Raw genomic sequence first — 19,601 nt, 5'->3', positions numbered from 1 at the left:
TTTTCTGTTAGTGTGACTGCAGTACACAATCTGTCTGATGTGATAACTCTGGATTTGTCCGTGTGATTGTATTTTGTATGTCCTGATCGTATATGAATATACGATGTGACCACCTTATGTGGTGCACACATCTCTTTCCTCAGGTAGACTAGAACTAGATCTCAAACTAGAACTGTTCTTACTTAAGATTTTTCAGACTAGCTAAATAAAAGCTACAATAACTTTTTTCATTGTTTCCTTACAAAATCATACTTTTTTATAGTGTATTATTATATATGTTGCTATATAGACACACACAACAACAGAACTGTAGCTACAGTCTATCCCAGCGTCAAATATAAACTGGAATTTTACCATCATGTTTATTTGGATATGAGCTCATTAAAAGAGACTCAGGCGAACATATACATACATAAACCCCGGTATATAGATATATATGTATACACACACACATATATATAACAGGACAGAGCTCTGAGAGAGGTGGGCGGCTCTTAAAAGAGCCTTTGTTGATGTTGAGTCTCGGTGGATGTGGACCGGGTTTAACCTCCGAAGCCGTACAGAGTGCGGCCCTGTCTCTTCAGGGCGTAGACCACGTCCATGGCGGTGACCGTCTTCCTCTTAGCGTGCTCGGTGTAGGTGACGGCGTCACGGATCACGTTCTCCAGGAAGACTTTGAGCACTCCGCGGTCTCCTCGTAGATGAGACCGGAGATACGCTTGACTCCGCCACGGCGAGCCAGACGGCGGATAGCGGGCTTAGTGATTCCCTGGATGTTATCACGGAGGACTTTACGGTGACGCTTAGCGCCTCCTTTACCGAGTCCTTTCCTCCTTTTCCTCTGCCGCTCATTTTCTCTCTGTTCAATCAAAAACGAAACTTCCTTGAGCGGCAGGCGCTCATTATTTACGTCGTCTCTGCGGACGTAATAGAGGACAGGGTGCTCCAGTTTCGGTGGGCGGTGATGAACTCAGCAGTTTACAGTAAACTGAAAGTGAAAACTTTCCTAAATACTTTTGAAAACGATTTTGAAATACATTTGAACATAAAACAGAAACATATGTGAGGAGTATTATATATGTATTTATTACTACAAATGATCTGTATTTAAATTACCTTTAGAGTAAAACGTTTCTGGACAAGATTTATATTTTCTGGATTTGTGTATGTTTTCATTAATAATCTACAACAACCGTGCTTAATGGTGACAGCAGCAGCAGTACTCTTATCTATATTTATGTTTAAATCAAGGTTTTAGTTACTTAGATATCTATTGTCAGTTAAACTACACTACTATTTATTTCATATTAATATAAAAATTACATTTACCTCACGCGTCATGAAAGTTTTCTGCTAGAAAACCGTATTTAACAAGGAGTCCACAATCCCTCAAAAAAAGGGACCTGAAAGGTACCTGGGTCCAAGTCCATGAAGTGGTTTACAGGTCAGAGTCAGTACTTTCTCTTCTCTGTAAGTCTTTAATCTGGTGTCTGAGACTTGATGGGAAACCAGATCTGTTCTGATATTTGATATCTACGTCTGAGACCAGGGAGAGCATCAAGGTTCAAGAGTTCATGGTGAAGGAGTTCATCCTGTAGCTGGTGTAGTAACCACAGGAGGCCACAGGGGGAGCACGTAGCTCTACCTGGACCTGAACAGGTGAGTGGTCAGTGAGAGATGGACATGGGGAAACAGACTAGGACGGGATAGATCAGTGGCAGAGATCACTCTGATTGGTAGAGTCATAGTCAGACTGAATGAGATCAAATGTGTTGAGAAGTTGTTGTAACTGATATATGACGTTTTAAACATGTTCAAAGGGAGGACATTTTGTTTTTTATCTTCTACTAAAATGTTGCTGCTTTAAATCAATGTGTTGTACAGTAACAGTCTGACACAGAAGATCATTTTTCATATTTCTGTTTATTAACATGTTAGCAGACAGATAAAGTAGATGTGATATATGAAGCATCATGTCAGTGTTGTTGGACCTTTAAAGCTCACACTTTATCAACACAGAAACATCTCACTGCTTTTCTACAAACTGCTTCATTCCAGTCAAAACCTTTCCTTCTTTCCAACACCTCCTCTGACAGCACAAGAAAACAAGCTCTATTAAAACCTTTCACCTTTTTCATTCAAGCAAATCAAGAGCAGCACATGTTACACAATCTGACCTGTGGATTGTTCTGGACTAAAGAGTTGAAAGTTCCCATCAGTCCCATGATGAATAATGACTAATGATCAGTGAAACTAAAATGCTCATCATGTCTAACATTAGCAGAAAGCTACCTGCTGGTAAAGACCATACATTCAGTGAAGAGGCAGAACAAAGAAACAAGATCAAACTAAAGTTACACTCTGTTTCCATCATTAGTTTTCCTTCAGGTCCAGTTTATTACGGCTGGCAGCTGCTGCTGCTGCATCAGCCTCCTTCTTCTTCTTCACTGCTACAGCTATAGCTGCCCCTGCAGCTCCAACAGCTGCTCCAATTTCTGCTGCAACAGCTACTTCAATACCTATTCCAACACCTACCCCAACAGCTACTCCAGCAGGAGCAGCCAGTGCAATGGCCCGGTATAAACCAGTTTTTCTCTCCGCCTTCTTCTGGCTTCTTTGGGCATCATTTGTGGATTTTCTCTCAGGAGTCGTCTCATCTCTTCTCTTATGGCTCTCTCAGCCTGTCGGAGCTTTTCATTGGTGTAGTAACTTCCTCCATTTCTCTGAACCATTGCGGCGATCTTCTTCAGCAGCTCATGACTGAGAAGGATCATTGTCTCTGTTGTTGAACACATGGGTGTCTTCCACTACACTGACTGATGGAAGCCACCAAGATCTTTATTTCTACTAATTAATGTTTCTATGGAGACTTTATTCTTCTCCAGATCATCTCCACGTGTGAACAGCACCATGGTGTAACCTGCTGCCTTTTCTCCAAACACCTTCTGAATGATTTTCACTGTGTCTTGTTCTTCTTTTGTGAATCTGCCGGCCTGGATCACGATCAGGAACACATGAGGACCAGGAGCAGCTAATGAGATGGATCTAACCATCTCTATCTTCACCCTCTCTTTGTCTTTATCTCCGTCTCTACCGGTGTCAAACAGACCTGGAGTATCAACAACAGCCAGAGTTTGACCCTCAAACTCTCCTGTTTCCTTCTGACACTGGTCGCTGTGGAAAACGACATTTCAGATAGAAAAGCCTCTCTCCCTAAGATGGTGTTTCCTGTTGCACTTTTCCCAGATCCAGTTTTCCCAACAAGAACAATCCTGAGGTCTGGTTTCTGTGGGTCCTCCAGCTCCTCTAGATCCTCCAGGTCCTCAGTCTCTGTTGGAGAAAACACAAAGTCATTACTGATGTTGATGAAGGACAAACTGGATGAAATATGACCACTGACTCTGATCAGCTCCTCTGAACATAAAGGCCTGAAAACAAAGTGTTAGCTTGATATGTTCAGTCCAAACACAGAGCTGACAGACAGAGTTAACAGTCAGTAACAGACTCAGAAAATGTGATGGGTTTGATTAGAAAACAAACAAGTGGAACCAGTTGAGGTCTTCAGAGGATAAACCCTGAGAGTTCAGTGGAACAGAACCATCAGCACTGATCTACAGAGGTTTGGAAAACAGTGACAGGATCAGATGAATCCTCCTTCACTGTATTCATTGTTCACCAAGAGACCATGATACAGGACTTTACAGGATTTATCTGAGTCTCAGTTTAAAGTGTGATCTCATCTTCTGACCCAGTTCTGCCTGAAGTCGACACCGATGACGGGACCAATCCATGGTCGATCAGTGTGAAATAATAATCTCATACTGACCTGTTCTTATTACAATATATAAATAGTCATGTGGTCAAACTAAGTTGAATTGTTTAATTGAATTTCACTTCTTAATAAAAAGGTCTTGGTGATAAATGTGTAACACCTGGTGGTTGGACGGAGAATGACAGCGTATAAAGATTTAAAATGACAGTGAATCAGGATTTGGAGGCTGCACTGTGACTCTCAGAAACACTCCTGTATTGTGTCATATCATTAATGTTGCTCTGCCTCTGAATATGTTTCATATATAAACTTCTTACACTGAATGATATTTTAGTCTTTTCTGTAAAATGTGTGATAGTCATTATTGTTGCAGGATAAACAGGATCCATTCTGATGTACAGAAAAAGACAGTAAAGTTATTTTACATTATTATTTTTTGATGTTTGAAAACACTTTTTGTCTTTGACCCTTTTGCAAATTCACAGAAACTGTTAGTGAGGAAGTTATAAGCTCAGAGAGACAGGAAACAGGTGGGGCTGAAGACGCTGACCACAGGTCTTTGTTCAGGGTTTGTTTCACATGTTTCTAGATCAAATGTTTTATTCCACCATGAAATAAAATACAGTTACAGTGTAGAAATAATAACACAGATCAAATAAATAGTAAAACTAATCAAAGATTCATTATCATTAATCAATGTTCTATCGTTCTTTGTCCAAAGTCAATGTGAAGCTAAAGCAAAGTCTCTTTTAAAGCTGAACGCTGTCATTGAAAGTTATAAATGTACTCACTGAGATCAGAGTAGTTGTTGCCCGTGTTGGTGTCTAACAGTCAGTAGTAGACTGAACTGAACCCAGTCTCCTGTCCTGACAGTCCTGCTAACAACCAAACGTAACGAGCTGTGGGATTGTATTTTACAAGAGGACAATCTCTATTCAGCAAATATCAATGACCTTAAAGGTGCTATATGTACGTTTTCACTACACGGCTAACATTAACATTAACAGCAGTTTGCTCAGCAGTCTGAAAGAAAAGTTGAGTTCAGTATCAAACATAATTTCTTTACATTAGAACAATGCCAATGTTAGCCTCTGTCACCTCTCTTCCACTGAAGTTAGCATGCTAACTAGCCAGCACAGGCGCATCCTGTCTCCTAATACAACGCTGTGATAGTGGGTCTCTGCAGTGTCCAGTCCTCAGTCCAAGTCCTCAGTCCAGTCCTCAGTCCAACATGAGAGGATGAAGAAGTAGCTCTGCTCAGAGGACGTATTCTAACCTCTGGTCTGTTAAACACAATGATGGCTGAAGGTCTTGGTGAGTAAACAGCTGTTGATGCTGAGGATAGCTATGTAGTGAGAACTTAAATATAGCTCCTTTAATATATGACACAGACACTGAGGGAAGTCTGTCCTGTAAATCAGGCCTTCAGGCACGTTTCATTTATCATCTAACCTGAGGGTGGGGGCAGCTTCAGGACGTTAAGTAAACACCTGTGTTGCTACCACCACGGAACTTCTCTTTGTTTACTACAGCATTAACATGATGAATGTTCTCTCTTGTTATTTGCATCAGTTTCCTGTTGCCTGTTAGCAAAAGTTAGCCGGCTAACTAGCTATTGTTGCTGATGTTAACTAACATTAAGCTGTTACAGCTAATGTTGTGATGTGGCTCATTCAGAATGAGCTGATGAATCTGCTGGTTTTAACCAAGTAAACTATGGAGACAGGAAGTTATGGAAGCAGCAGCAAAGTAAGAACAAACTGATGTTCAAACAGTTTCTGCAGTGTCACACTGAATACAGACAGTTCCTGTGAAATGTGAGGGCTAGGGCTACAGGAGATGAACTTTGTGGTTTCCACCTACTCTTTGATGTGACCTGTTAAGAGTTCATGTCTACATGTGTCCTCACTCAGACTGAGTTCACATGAGTACGTGTTGTAATGTACGTGTTGTAGTGGTTGTATGGTTCTTCCTGTCTCTCAGTAAATGTGCTGTGGTGTCTGATCGAAGCTGAGAAACAGCAGCTTTCTGACTCTGTAACAAAGTTAATTTACAACAGGATGAACAGAATGGCTCTGATCAACACACCTGTGCTGAGTGATGGTGTTGGTGTCCCACAGGTGGAGCACTGGAAAAGGTGAACAGACAGAGTTTCAGGAGGCCAGAGAGTCGTTCTGACCGAACCTGAAAAACACTGAACATAATCCAGACCTGAGTCTAGTTCTGTCCCAAAATCACACAAACATTTCAGCCTGGTTAGCATGCTCAGTGTGAGGCTTCTACATGCTCCTTCCTGAATATCACCCTCCACATCTGGAGACCAGGTCAGACAGACATGTCTCAGCACTGAACCAGTTTGCTGATTCACCTGCTGCTCACCTGTCGTCTCAGCACCTTTACACAGTGAGGAGGCTTAAAGATCAACCAGAGGAAAAAGCAGCTGATGATGCTCAACAGACCAAAGCCCTGACCACGTCGAGTAGACTGAATAAACCTGCCCATGACTGAAGACTGTCAGACACCAGGAGGCCGCTCAGCAGGGTCACATACACCTTACAGAAGCCGAGGAACGTCTGGAGGTCGACCCAGTACAGCACCAACACCCAGCTGAGACTGAACCACAGCTGTGGCCTGCAAACACACCTGTACAGAGCAGACAGGTGAGACGTTCCTGTGTCGCTGCTCTACCTGTCATCAGACATAAAGGACAGGAAGTCAGAGCTACAGACAGACACCTGTACATGTTAGAGTTTAACACATTTTTAAGGCCAAACCTGGAACAAACTCTGGACTCGTGTTTGGACAAATCCTCTTTTTATTTCAGATGAGTTAAAGCTGAGAGCTGTTGGACTGAACATCATGGTTCTACTGATGATCACTGTTAGAAGTTCTGTTTATCTTTACAATGGGACCTGAAAGGTAACTGGGTCCAAGTCCATGAAGTGGTTTACAGGTCAGAGTCAGTACTTTCTCTTCTCTGTAAGTCTTTAATCTGGTGTCTGAGACTTGATGGGAAACCAGATCTGTTCTGATATTTGATATCTACGTCTGAGACCAGGGAGAGCATCAAGGTTCAAGAGTTCATGGTGAAGGAGTTCATCCTGTAGCTGGTGTAGTAACAACAGGAGGCCACAGGGGGAGCACGTAGCTCTACCTGGACCTGAACAGGTGAGTGGTCAGTGAGAGATGGACATGGGGAAACAGACTAGGATGGGATAGATCAGTGGCAGAGATCACTGATTGGTAGAGTCACAGTCAGACTGAATGAGATCAAATGTGTTGAGAAGTTGTTGTAACTGATATATGACGTTTTAAACATGTTCAAAGGGAGGACATTTTGTTTTTTATCTTCTACTAAAATGTTGCTGCTTTAAATCAATGTGTTGTACAGTAACAGTCTGACACAGAAGATCATTTGTCATATTTCTGTTTATTAACATGTTAGCAGACAGTAGATAGAGTAGCATAGCACAGTAGCATAAAGTAGATGTGATATATGAAGCATCATGTCAGTGTTGTTGGACCTTTAAAGCTCACACTTTATCAACACAGAAACATCTCACTGCTTTTATACAAACTGCTTCATTCCAGTCAAAACCTTTCCTTCTTTCCAACACCTCCTCTGACAGCACAAGAAAACAAGCTCTATTAAAACCTTTCACCTTTTTCATTCATCATGCATCATTCAAGCAAATCAAGAGCAGCACATGTTACACAATCTGACCTGTGGATTGTTCTGGACTAAAGAGTTGAAAGTTCCCATCAGTCCCATGATGAATAATGACTAATGATCAGTGAAACTAAAATGCTCATCATGTCTAACATTAGCAGAAAGCTACCTGCTGGTAAAGACCATACATTCAGTGAAGAGGCAGAACAAAGAAACAAGATCAAACTAAAGTTACACTCTGTTTCCATCATTAGTTTTCCTTCAGCTCCAGTTTATTAGGGCTGGAAGCAGCTTCTGCTGCTGCTGCATCAGCCTTCTTCTTCTTCTTCACTGCTACAGCTATAGCTACCCCAGCTCCCACTGCAGCTCCAACTGCAGCTCCAATTGGACCTCCCACAGCTCCAACAGCTGCTCCAATTTCTGCTGCAACAGCTATTTCAATGCCTATTCCAACACCTACCCCAACAGCTGCTCCAACAACAGAAGCAGCCCGTGCAATGACCCGTATAAATCTGTTTTTTTTCTCCGCCTTTCTTCTGGCCTCTTCGAGCGTCATATTTGGATTCTCTCTCAGAAGTCGTTTCATCTCTTCTCTTATGGCTCTCTCAGCCTGTTGGAGCATTTCATTGGTGTAGTATCTTCTTCCATTTCTCTGAACCATTGACTCGATCTTCTTCAGCAGCTCATGGACTTGAGAAGGATCATTGTCTCTGTTGTTGAACACATGGTGTCCTCCATCACACTGTCTGATGACGTTCTGAAGATCTGGATTTTGATCAATGAAATCATCTATGGACTCTCCATCCACCTCCAGGTCGTCTCCACGTGTGAACAGCACCATGGTGTAACCTGCTGCCTTTTCTCCAAACACCTTCTGAATGAGTTTTACTGTGTCTTGTTCTTCTTCTGTGAATCTGTTCAACTGGATCACGATCAGGAACACATCAGGACCAGGAGCAGCTAATGAGATGGCTCTAGCCATCTCTAGCTTCACCCTCTCTTTTTGTTTCTCTCCTTTTCTTCTGGGGTCAAACAGACCTGGAGTATCAACAACAGCCAGAGTTTTACCCTCAAACTCTCCTGTTTCCTTCTGACACTCTGCTGTCACTGTGGAAGGAGATGCTTTAGATAGAAAAACCTTCTTTCTTAAGATGGTGTTTCCTGTTGCACTTTTCCCAGATCCAGTTTTCCCAACAAGAACAATCCTGAGGTCTGGTTCCTGTAGGTCCTCCAGCTCCTCCAGCTCCTTTAGCTCTTCTGACTCCTCTGGTGCTGTTAGTGGTTCTAGCTCCTCATTCTCTGTTGGAGAAAACACAAAGTCATTACTGATGTTGATGAAGGACAAAGTGGATGAAATATGACCACTGTCTCTGATCAGCTCCTCTGAACATAAAGGCCTGAAAACAAAGTGTTAGCTTGATATGTTCAGTCCAAACACAGAGCTGACAGACAGAGTTAACAGTCAGTAACAGACTCAGAAAATGTGATGGGTTTGATTAGAAAACAAACAAGTGGAACCAGTTGAGGTCTTCAGAGGATAAACCCTGAGAGTTCAGTGGAACAGAAACCATCAGCACTGATCTACAGAGGTTTGGAAAACAGTGACAGGATCAGATGAATCCTCCTTCACTGTATTCATTGTTCACCAAGAGACCATGATACAGGACTTTACAGGATTTATCTGAGTCTCAGTTTAAAGTGTGATCTCATCTTCTGACTCAGTTCTGCCTGAAGTCGACACCGATGACGGGACCAATCCATGGTCGATCAGTGTGAAATAATAATCTCATACTGACCTGTTCTTATTACAATATATAAATAGTCATGTGGTCAAACTAAGTTGAATTGTTTAATTGAATTTCACTTCTTAATAAAAAGGTCTTGGTGATAAATGTGTAACACCTGGTGGTTGGACGGAGAATGACAGCGTATAAAGATTTAAAATGACAGTGAATCAGTATGTGGAGGCTGCACTGTGACTCTCAGAAACACTCCTGTAATGTGTCATATCATTAATGTTGCTCTGCCTCTGAATATGTTTCATATATAAACTTCTTACACTGAATGATATTTTAGTCTTTTCTGTAAAAATGTGTGATAGTCATTATTGTTGCAGGATAAACAGGATCCATTCTGATGTACAGAAAAAGACAGTAAAGTTATTTTACATTATTATTTTTTGATGTTTGAAAACACTTTTTGTCTTTGACCCTTTTGCAAATTCACAGAAACTGTTAGTGAGGAAGTTATAAGCTCAGAGAGACAGGAAACAGGTGGGGCTGAAGACGCTGACCACAGGTCTTTGTTCAGGGTTTGTTTCACATGTTTCTAGATCAAATGTTTTATTCCACCATGAAATAAAATACAGTTACAGTGTAGAAATAATAACACAGATCAAATAAATAGTAAAACTAATCAAAGATTAATTATCATTAATCAATGTTCTATCGTTCTTTGTCCAAAGTCAATGTGAAGCTAAAGCAAAGTCTCTTTTAAAGCTGAACGCTGTCATTGAAAGTTATAAATGTACTCACTGAGATCAGAGTAGTTGTTGCCCATGTTGGTGTCTAACAGTCAGTAGTAGAGTCTCTGCTGCAGTTCAGTCAGTGAACACTTTCATTTCTACATCAGCTGTGTGTTATAACCTGCTGCTGTCTCCTCCCATTAAACACGTCACATTAACACACTGAAGCTGAAACACACTGTTTCATGATCCACAGTCACTGTGAAGCAACAAGTCCTCTGACCTGAACAACTGTACAGGTCGCTCGTCCCCACACTCAGGTCCTTCTTACAGGTGTACTGGACCTCTGTCGTCATGGTTACAATAATAAATACACAGGTATAGGTCATGGATAAAAACACAACATTTCACACTGGAACTGAACCCAGTCTCCTGTCCTGACAGTCCTGCTAACAACCAAACGTAACGAGCTGTGGGATTGTATTTTACAAGAGGACAATCTCTATTCAGCAAATATCAATGACCTTAAAGGTGCTATATGTACGTTTTCACTACACGGCTAACATTAACATTAACAGCAGTTTGCTCAGCAGTCTGAAAGAAAAGTTGAGTTCAGTATCAAACATAATTTCTTTACATTAGAACAATGCCAATGTTAGCCTCTGTCACCTCTCTTCCACTGAAGTTAGCATGCTAACTAGCCAGCACAGGCGCATCCTGTCTCCTAATACAACGCTGTGATAGTGGGTCTCTGCAGTGTCCAGTCCTCAGTCCAAGTCCTCAGTCCAGTCCTCAGTCCAACATGAGAGGATGAAGAAGTAGCTCTGCTCAGAGGACGTATTCTAACCTCTGGTCTGTTAAACACAATGATGGCTGAAGGTCTTGGTGAGTAAACAGCTGTTGATGCTGAGGATAGCTATGTAGTGAGAACTTAAATATAGCTCCTTTAATATATGACACAGACACTGAGGGAAGTCTGTCCTGTAAATCAGGCCTTCAGGCACGTTTCATTTATCATCTAACCTGAGGGTGGGGGCAGCTTCAGGACGTTAAGTAAACACCTGTGTTGCTACCACCACGGAACTTCTCTTTGTTTACTACAGCATTAACATGATGAATGTTCTCTCTTGTTATTTGCATCAGTTTCCTGTTGCCTGTTAGCAAAAGTTAGCCGGCTAACTAGCTATTGTTGCTGATGTTAACTAACATTAAGCTGTTACAGCTAATGTTGTGATGTGGCTCATTCAGAATGAGCTGATGAATCTGCTGGTTTTAACCAAGTAAACTATGGAGACAGGAAGTTATGGAAGCAGCAGCAAAGTAAGAACAAACTGATGTTCAAACAGTTTCTGCAGTGTCACACTGAATACAGACAGTTCCTGTGAAATGTGAGGGCTAGGGCTACAGGAGATGAACTTTGTGGTTTCCACCTACTCTCTGATGTGACCTGTTAAGAGTTCATGTCTACATGTGTCCTCACTCAGACTGAGTTCACATGAGTACGTGTTGTAATGTACGTGTTGTAGTGGTTGTATGGTTCTTCCTGTCTCTCAGTAAATGTGCTGTGGTGTCTGATCGAAGCTGAGAAACAGCAGCTTTCTGACTCTGTAACAAAGTTAATTTACAACAGGATGAACAGAATGGCTCTGATCAACACACCTGTGCTGAGTGATGGTGTTGGTGTCCCACAGGTGGAGCACTGGAAAAGGTGAACAGACAGAGTTTCAGGAGGCCAGAGAGTCGTTCTGACCGAACCTGAAAAACACTGAACATAATCCAGACCTGAGTCTAGTTCTGTCCCAAAATCACACAAACATTTCAGCCTGGTTAGCATGCTCAGTGTGAGGCTTCTACATGCTCCTTCCTGAATATCACCCTCCACATCTGGAGACCAGGTCAGACAGACATGTCTCAGCACTGAACCAGTTTGCTGATTCACCTGCTGCTCACCTGTCGTCTCAGCACCTTTACACAGTGAGGAGGCTTAAAGATCAACCAGAGGAAAAAGCAGCTGATGATGCTCAACAGACCAAAGCCCTGACCACGTCGAGTAGACTGAATAAACCTGCCCATGACTGAAGACTGTCAGACACCAGGAGGCCGCTCAGCAGGGTCACATACACCTTACAGAAGCCGAGGAACGTCTGGAGGTCGACCCAGTACAGCACCAACACCCAGCTGAGACTGAACCACAGCTGTGGCCTGTAAACACACCTGTACAGAGCAGACAGGTGAGACGTTCCTGTGTCGCTGCTCTACCTGTCATCAGACATAAAGGACAGGAAGTCAGAGCTACAGACAGACACCTGTACATGTTAGAGTTTAACACATTTTTAAGGCCAAACCTGGAACAAACTCTGGACTCGTGTTTGGACAAATCCTCTTTTTATTTCAGGTGAGTTAAAGCTGAGAGCTGTTGGACTGAACATCATGATTCTACTGATGATTACTGTTAGAAGTTCTGTTTATCTTTACAATGGGACCTGAAAGGTAACTGGGTCCAAGTCCATGAAGTGGTTTACAGGTCAGAGTCAGTACTTTCTCTTCTCTGTAAGTCTTTAAACTGGTGTCTGAGACTTGATGGGAAACCAGATCTGTTCTGATATTTGATATCTACGTCTGAGACCAGGGAGAGCATCAAGGTTCAAGAGTTCATGGTGAAGGAGTTCATCCTGTAGCTGGTGTAGTAACAACAGGAGGCCACAGGGGGAGCATGTAGCTCTACCTGGACCTGAACAGGTGAGTGGTCAGTGAGAGATGGACATGGGGAAACAGACTAGGATGGGATAGATCAGTGGCAGAGATCACTGATTGGTAGAGTCACAGTCAGACTGAATGAGATCAAATGTGTTGAGAAGTTGTTGTAACTGATATATGACGTTTTAAACATGTTCAAAGGGAGGACATTTTGTTTTTTATCTTCTACTAAAATGTTGCTGCTTTAAATCAATGTGTTGTACAGTAACAGTCTGACACAGAAGATCATTTGTCATATTTCTGTTTATTAACATGTTAGCAGACAGTAGATAGAGTAGCATAGCACAGTAGCATAAAGTAGATGTGATATATGAAGCATCATGTCAGTGTTGTTGGACCTTTAAAGCTCCCACTTTATCAACACAGAAACATCTCACTGCTTTTATACAAACTGCTTCATTCCAGTCAAAACCTTTCCTTCTTTCCAACACCTCCTCTGACAGCACAAGAAAACAAGCTCTATTAAAACCTTTCACCTTTTTCATTCAAGCAAATCAAGAGCAGCACATGTTACACAATCTGACCTGTGGATTGTTCTGGACTAAAGAGTTGAAAGTTCCCATCAGTCCCATGATGAATAATGACTAATGATCAGTGAAACTAAAATGCTCATCATGTCTAACATTAGCAGAAAGCTACCTGCTGGTAAAGACCATACATTCAGTGAAGAAGCAGAACAAACAAACAAGATCAAACTAAAGTTACACTCTGTTTCCATCATTAGTTTTCCTTCAGCTCCAGTTTATTAGGGCTGGAAGCAGCTTCTGCTGCTGCTGCATCAGCCTTCTTCTTCTTCTTCACTGCTACAGCTATAGCTGCCACTGCAGCTCCAACTGCAACTCCAACTGCAGCTCCAATTGGACCTCCCACAGCTCCAACAGCTGCTCCAATTTCTGCTGCAACAGCTATTTCAATGCCTATTCCAACACCTATTCCAACACCTGCTCCAACACCTGCTCCAACAAAAGGAGCAGCCCGTGCAATGACCCGTATAAATCTGTTTTTTTTCTCCGCCTTTCTTCTGGCCTCTTCGAGCGTCATATTTGGATTCTCTCTCAGAAGTCGTTTCATCTCTTCTCTTATGGCTCTCTCAGCCTGTTGGAGCATTTCATTGGTGTAGTATCTTCTTCCATTTCTCTGAACCATTGACTCGATCTTCTTCAGCAGCTCATGGACTTGAGAAGGATCATTGTCTCTGTTGTTGAACACATGGTGTCCTCCATCACACTGTCTGATGACGTTCTGAAGATCTGGATTTTGATCAATGAAATCATCTATGGACTCTCCATCCACCTCCAGGTCGTCTCCACGTGTGAACAGCACCATGGTGTAACCTGCTGCCTTTTCTCCAAACACCTTCTGAATGAGTTTTACTGTGTTTTGTTCTTCTTCTGTGAATCTGTTCAACTGGATCACGATCAGGAACACATCAGGACCAGGAGAAGCTAATGAGATGGCTCTAGCCATCTCTAGCTTCACCCTCTCTTTTTGTTTCTCTCCTTTTCTTCTGGGGTCAAACAGACCTGGAGTATCAACAACAGCCAGAGTTTTACCCTCAAACTCTCCTGTTTCCTTCTGACACTCTGCTGTCACTGTGGAAGGAGATGCTTTAGATAGAAAAACCTTCTTTCTTAAGATGGTGTTTCCTGTTGCACTTTTCCCAGATCCAGTTTTCCCAACAAGAACAATCCTGAGGTCTGGTTCCTGTAGGTCCTCCAGCTCCTCCAGCTCCTTTAGCTCTTCTGACTCCTCTGGTGCTGTTAGTGGTTCCAGCTCCTTTAGCTCTTCTGACTCCTCTGGTGCTGTTAGTGGTTCTAGCTCCTCATTCTCTGTTGGAGAAAACACAAAGTCATTACTGATGTTGATGAAGGACAAAGTGGATGAAATATGACCACTGTCTCTGATCAGCTCCTCTGAACATAAAGGCCTGAAAACAAAGTGTTAGCTTGATATGTTCAGTCCAAACACAGAGCTGACAGACAGAGTTAACAGTCAGTAACAGACTCAGAAAATGTGATGGGTTTGATTAGAAAACAAACAAGTGGAACCAGTTGAGGTCTTCAGAGGATAAATCCTGAGAGTTCAGTGGAACAGAAACCATCAGCACTGATCTACAGAGGTTTGGAAAACAGTGACAGGATCAGATGAATCCTCCTTCACTGTATTCATTGTTCACCAAGAGACCATGATACAGGACTTTACAGGATTTATCTGAGTCTCAGTTTAAAGTGTGATCTCATCTTCTGACCCAGTTCTGCCTGAAGTCGACACCGATGACGGGACCAATCCATGGTCGATCAGTGTGAAATAATAATCTCATACTGACCTGTTCTTATTACAATATATAAATAGTCATGTGGTCAAACTAAGTTGAATTGTTTAATTGAATTTCACTTCTTAATAAAAAGGTCTTGGTGATAAATGTGTAACACCTGGTGGTTGGACGGAGAATGACAGCGTATAAAGATTTAAAATGACAGTGAATCAGTATGTGGAGGCTGCACTGTGACTCTTAGAAACACTCCTGTAATGTGTCATATCATTAATGTTGCTCTGCCTCTGAATATGTTTCATATATAAACTTCTTACACTGAATGATATTTTAGTCTTTTCTGTAAAATGTGTGATAGTCATTATTGTTGCAGGATAAACAGGATCCATTCTGATGTACAGAAAAAGACAGTAAAGTTGTTTTACATTATTATTTTTTGATGTTTGAAAACACTTTTTGTCTTTGACCCTTTTGCAAATTCACAGAAACTGTTAGTGAGGAAGTTATAAGCTCAGAGAGACAGGAAACAGGTGGGGCTGAAAACGCTGACCACAGGTCTTTGTTCAGGGTTTGTTTCACATGTTTCTAGATCAAATGTTTTATTCCACCATGAAATAAAATACAGTCACAGTGTAGAAATAATAACACAGATCAAATAAATAGTAAAACTAATCAAAGATTCATTATCATTAATCAATGTTCTATCGTTGTCCAAAGTCAATGTGAAGCTAAAGCAAAGTCTCTTTTAAAGCTGAACGCTGTCATTGAAAGTTATAAATGTACTCACTGAGCTCAGAGTAGTTGTTGCCCATGTTGGTGTCTAACAGTCAGTAGTAGAGTCTCTGCTGCAGTTCAGTCAGTGAACACTTTCATTTCTACATCAGCTGTGTGTTATAACCTGCTGCTGTCTCCTCCCATTAAACACGTCACATTAACACACTGAAGCTGAAACACACTGTTTCATGATCCACAGCTTCATAATTACAGGTCATTTACACTGCAACAGTAAGAGAAAGAGGCACGATAACATACAAACCTACATCTTCATACAACAATCTAAAACAATATTCACATATTAACTGATGATAATATGAAGAAAAGAGAAGGTGTGTGTTTCTTCTGTCTCATGTCTAGAGTTTGTTTTGTGAAACCACCTGTTACCTGCAGACACAGGTGAGTTCCTGTGTTTTATATGATGTGTTTATGTCACTTCACTGTCAGAGATCATGATAACAGAAAACTTCAGTAAGACTGTGGCAGCCATTACAGCCAAACTGAAGAGGAAAAGTACAGAGAGGAACTAATATAAAGGAAGTTATAATGGCAGCAGATGACTGCAGGTTAAAATGTTTGTGTCAACACGTGTTGTACCAGTTTTCCATGATAGTCACGTGATGTCATCACAGTACACCCACTACTACAAACTAGACTTTGATTCCTTTGGGATGACAGTAAACTCTAACAGAGTACAGGCTACACCACTGAAGGAGAGCTAGTCCACCAAGTTAAACTGGGAGGTGATGGTTCATTATTATTAATCCTCACGTGTGACTCACCTGTCTCAGTATTAAAAGGAAGTTTCCTGTTCAGAACACGCAGGTAAATAAATTAACTTAGCGCTGTTCATATTAAAGAGCAGCTGTCTGCAGGAACTCAGGGATCAGGTCCAGTCAGGACACTGGTTCATAAGCAGAAGCTATAAACCAGGAACTCGCTCTGTAGTCGAAGTGTGTGGCTCTTAAAAGAGCCGTTGTGTTGTTGAAGCCGGTCTCGGGTGTTTACTTTTTGACGGGCTTCTCGGTCTTCTTGGGCAGCAGGACAGCCTGGATGTTGGGCAGTACGCCGCCCTGAGCGATGGTGACTCCGCCCAGCAGCTTGTTGAGCTCCTCGTCGTTGCGGACAGCCAGCTGCAGGTGGCGGGGGATGATCCTGGTCTTCTTGTTGTCGCGGGCGGCGTTTCCTGCCAGCTCCAGGATCTCAGCGGTCAGATACTCCAGCACCGCTGCCAGATACACCGGAGCTCCGGCACCGACACGCTCAGCGTAGTTCCCCTTCCTCAGCAGTCTGTGGACACGACCCACCGGGAACTGAAGACCGGCACGAGAGGAGCGGGTCTTGGCCTTAGCTCTGGTCTTGCCGGCACCTTTTCCACGTCCAGACATATTTTCAGATTATTTTCTTCGTCGAGTACGAGAGAAATGTACCCAACCCTCTCTGACAGCCGACTTATATACCGAACCAGCTGCTCTCTGATTGGTCACACTGAGCGGTAACTATGATCCTCCAATCAGAGACGAGCTGACGTCATGAAGGCTCCCGCTTTTTCCTGGTTGAGAGCTTCGTTATAAAACATGGCGGGGTAAATTCACTGTGAAATACATTTAATCAAGTCAATAAAATTCAAATAAATACACGTAGATCGTGTTGCATCAGATAAATCTGATAAAACTGTTCCAACAGACCAACAGACATCAGTCAACTCATTCACATCTAACACATTACAACAGTTTATCTTCGATGCTTTTCCTCTCTGTCTCACTCAGAGTTAAAGTACGGGTCACTTTAACGTTCTATACGTTACACTAGACACTGTATACACACACACACACATATATATATATACATACATATACATATATATATATATATATATATATATATATATATACACATATATATATATATACACATATATACATATATATATATATAACACATATATATACATATATATATATATACACATATATATACATATATATATATATACACATATATATACATATATATATATATATACATATATATATATATATATATATATATATACACATATATATATATATATATATATATATATATACACACATATATATATATATAATATATATGTCTATATATATATATATATATATATACATATACATATATATATATATATATATACATATATATATATATATATATACATATATATATATATATATATATACATACATATATATATATATATATATACATATATATATATATATATATATATACATATATATATATATATATATATATATATATATACATATATATATATATATATATATATATATATAGACATATATAGACAGTAGACTAAGAACAGTCACCGGTGTAAAACAAAGTAACTACAGCGACTGACTGAAGATTATTTGTGATCAGCTTATATTAAATGTACATTTGCACATAACGTCTGAATCGTCCACATGAACCTCGTGCTTCCTGCAGCCTTTACTGAACATTCAGTACATCTGTTACTGTGAAGCTTCTTAAACCTGAGTGTGTTTGACTAAACACCAGGAAAACAAAACCTGGATAGAAGCCTGAGTGAAAGCTGTGCCTGCTTATTAAACACGGACAGTAAGATATATAATATACACCGTATATGTATAACTGTAACATTAACTTATTGCTGCTTCAGAACATGTGAGTGGCTCTGAAAAGAGCCGTTGTGGTGGTTGAACTGGTCTGGGGTCAGTCTAAGCCCTCTCTCCGCGGATGCGGCGGGCCAGCTGGATATCTTTGGGCATGATGGTGACCCTCTTGGCGTGGATGGCGCACAGGTTGGTGTCCTCGAACAGGCCGACCAGGTAAGCCTCGCTGGCCTCCCTGCAGAGCCATGACGGCGGAGCTCTGGAAGCGCAGATCGGTCTTGAAGTCCTGAGCGATCTCTCTGACCAGGCGCTGGAAGGGCAGCTTGCGGATCAGCAGCTCGGTGGACTTCTGGTAACGACGGATCTCTCTGAGAGCCACGGTACCGGGCCTGTAGCGGTGAGGTTTCTTGACTCCGCCGGTGGCCGGGCGCTCTTACGGGCAGCTTTGGTAGCCAGCTGCTTCCTGGGAGCTTTGCCTCCGGTGGATTTACGGGCGGTCTGTTTGGTTCTGGCCATTTTAGTTTCTTAGTCTTGTCTGTTTTTCACAGCGAAACAAAGTCTACTGAACGCCGCAGAGAAGAGGCTTTATATAGGAAGTGCCAGGGCGGTGCGAACGCTCATTGGTCCAGAGCAGGGGCAGCCGCGCGGTGTGGGCGACCAACGGCTGGAGAGAGAAGAATTTTAAAATTCAAAGTAAACCAATCAGATACAGAGGCGGTTTAAAGGCTCCTCAAGAACAAAAGACAGGAAAAGAAAGTTTGATTCAAGTAGAACAGATCATCTCACAATATGAATCAATACATCAACCAATCAATCAATATGTCACGAACTGTTGAAGGAACGATTCAGTCAAACATGTCTTTTTTCCATCGTATATTTTCAAGATGTTTGTGAGAGTTGAAGTGGAAACCTGAGAGAGGCCCTGGTTCCTGGAGGGAAATGAAGTGGGGGTGTATTTCCTTCATTACTTTGGTTTTATTGGTATAATGACTTACAGCTGTTTTATTAAATACATCTTCCTTTGTTTCATCTTTGGTTAAAGTTAAGGTTGTAGGATTGTGTGTGGTTGTTGTGTACGTTAGATTATTTTATCTTGTTCTAATGTGATTGTTGTACAGATGGTGAGTCTCTGAACTATACGTGCTATATATATTTGAGTTGCCATTTTGGCCACTTCTGTCTTTTCAAAGAGACAAAGTCATCTCAGATAAACAAAATGAAAAATGTTGGATGAAAAGCCTTTTTAAAGTCTCAGTCTC

The 19,601-nt window shown here is 41.5% G+C and overlaps 1 protein-coding gene and 3 pseudogenes across 1 annotated transcript; all 4 read right to left on the bottom strand.

Moving 5' to 3' along the window:
• Window positions 1–487: 487 nt before the first annotated feature.
• On the bottom strand, window positions 488–867 carry LOC108892336 (histone H4-like; annotated as a pseudogene).
• Window positions 868–2,373: 1,506 nt separating this feature from the next.
• LOC108892331 (uncharacterized) lies at window positions 2,374–16,485 on the bottom strand (annotated as a pseudogene).
• Window positions 16,486–16,519: 34 nt separating this feature from the next.
• LOC108892335 (histone H2A) lies at window positions 16,520–17,155 on the bottom strand. The gene has a single exon (XM_018689833.2). The coding sequence runs from the start codon at window positions 17,095–17,097 to the stop codon at window positions 16,714–16,716; it is 384 nt and encodes a 127-aa protein (XP_018545349.1). The 5' UTR covers window positions 17,098–17,155; the 3' UTR covers window positions 16,520–16,713.
• Window positions 17,156–18,245: 1,090 nt separating this feature from the next.
• On the bottom strand, window positions 18,246–18,879 carry LOC108892334 (histone H3-like; annotated as a pseudogene).
• Window positions 18,880–19,601: the final 722 nt, after the last annotated feature.

This window comes from Lates calcarifer, unplaced genomic scaffold, assembly GCF_001640805.2.
Source record: "Lates calcarifer isolate ASB-BC8 unplaced genomic scaffold, TLL_Latcal_v3 _unitig_2191_quiver_2825, whole genome shotgun sequence".
In the NCBI taxonomy this organism is placed as follows: Eukaryota; Metazoa; Chordata; class Actinopteri; family Centropomidae; genus Lates; species Lates calcarifer.
The sequence above is the reverse complement of the archived record's forward strand: the minus strand, read 5'-3'. Positions and strand labels throughout refer to the sequence as shown.

Bases quoted from the DNA above. Each gene is read 5' to 3' on its own strand.
- LOC108892335 (XM_018689833.2), bottom strand. From the start codon at position 17,097: ATGTCTGGACGTGGAAAAGGTGCCGGCAAGACCAGAGCTAAGGCCAAG.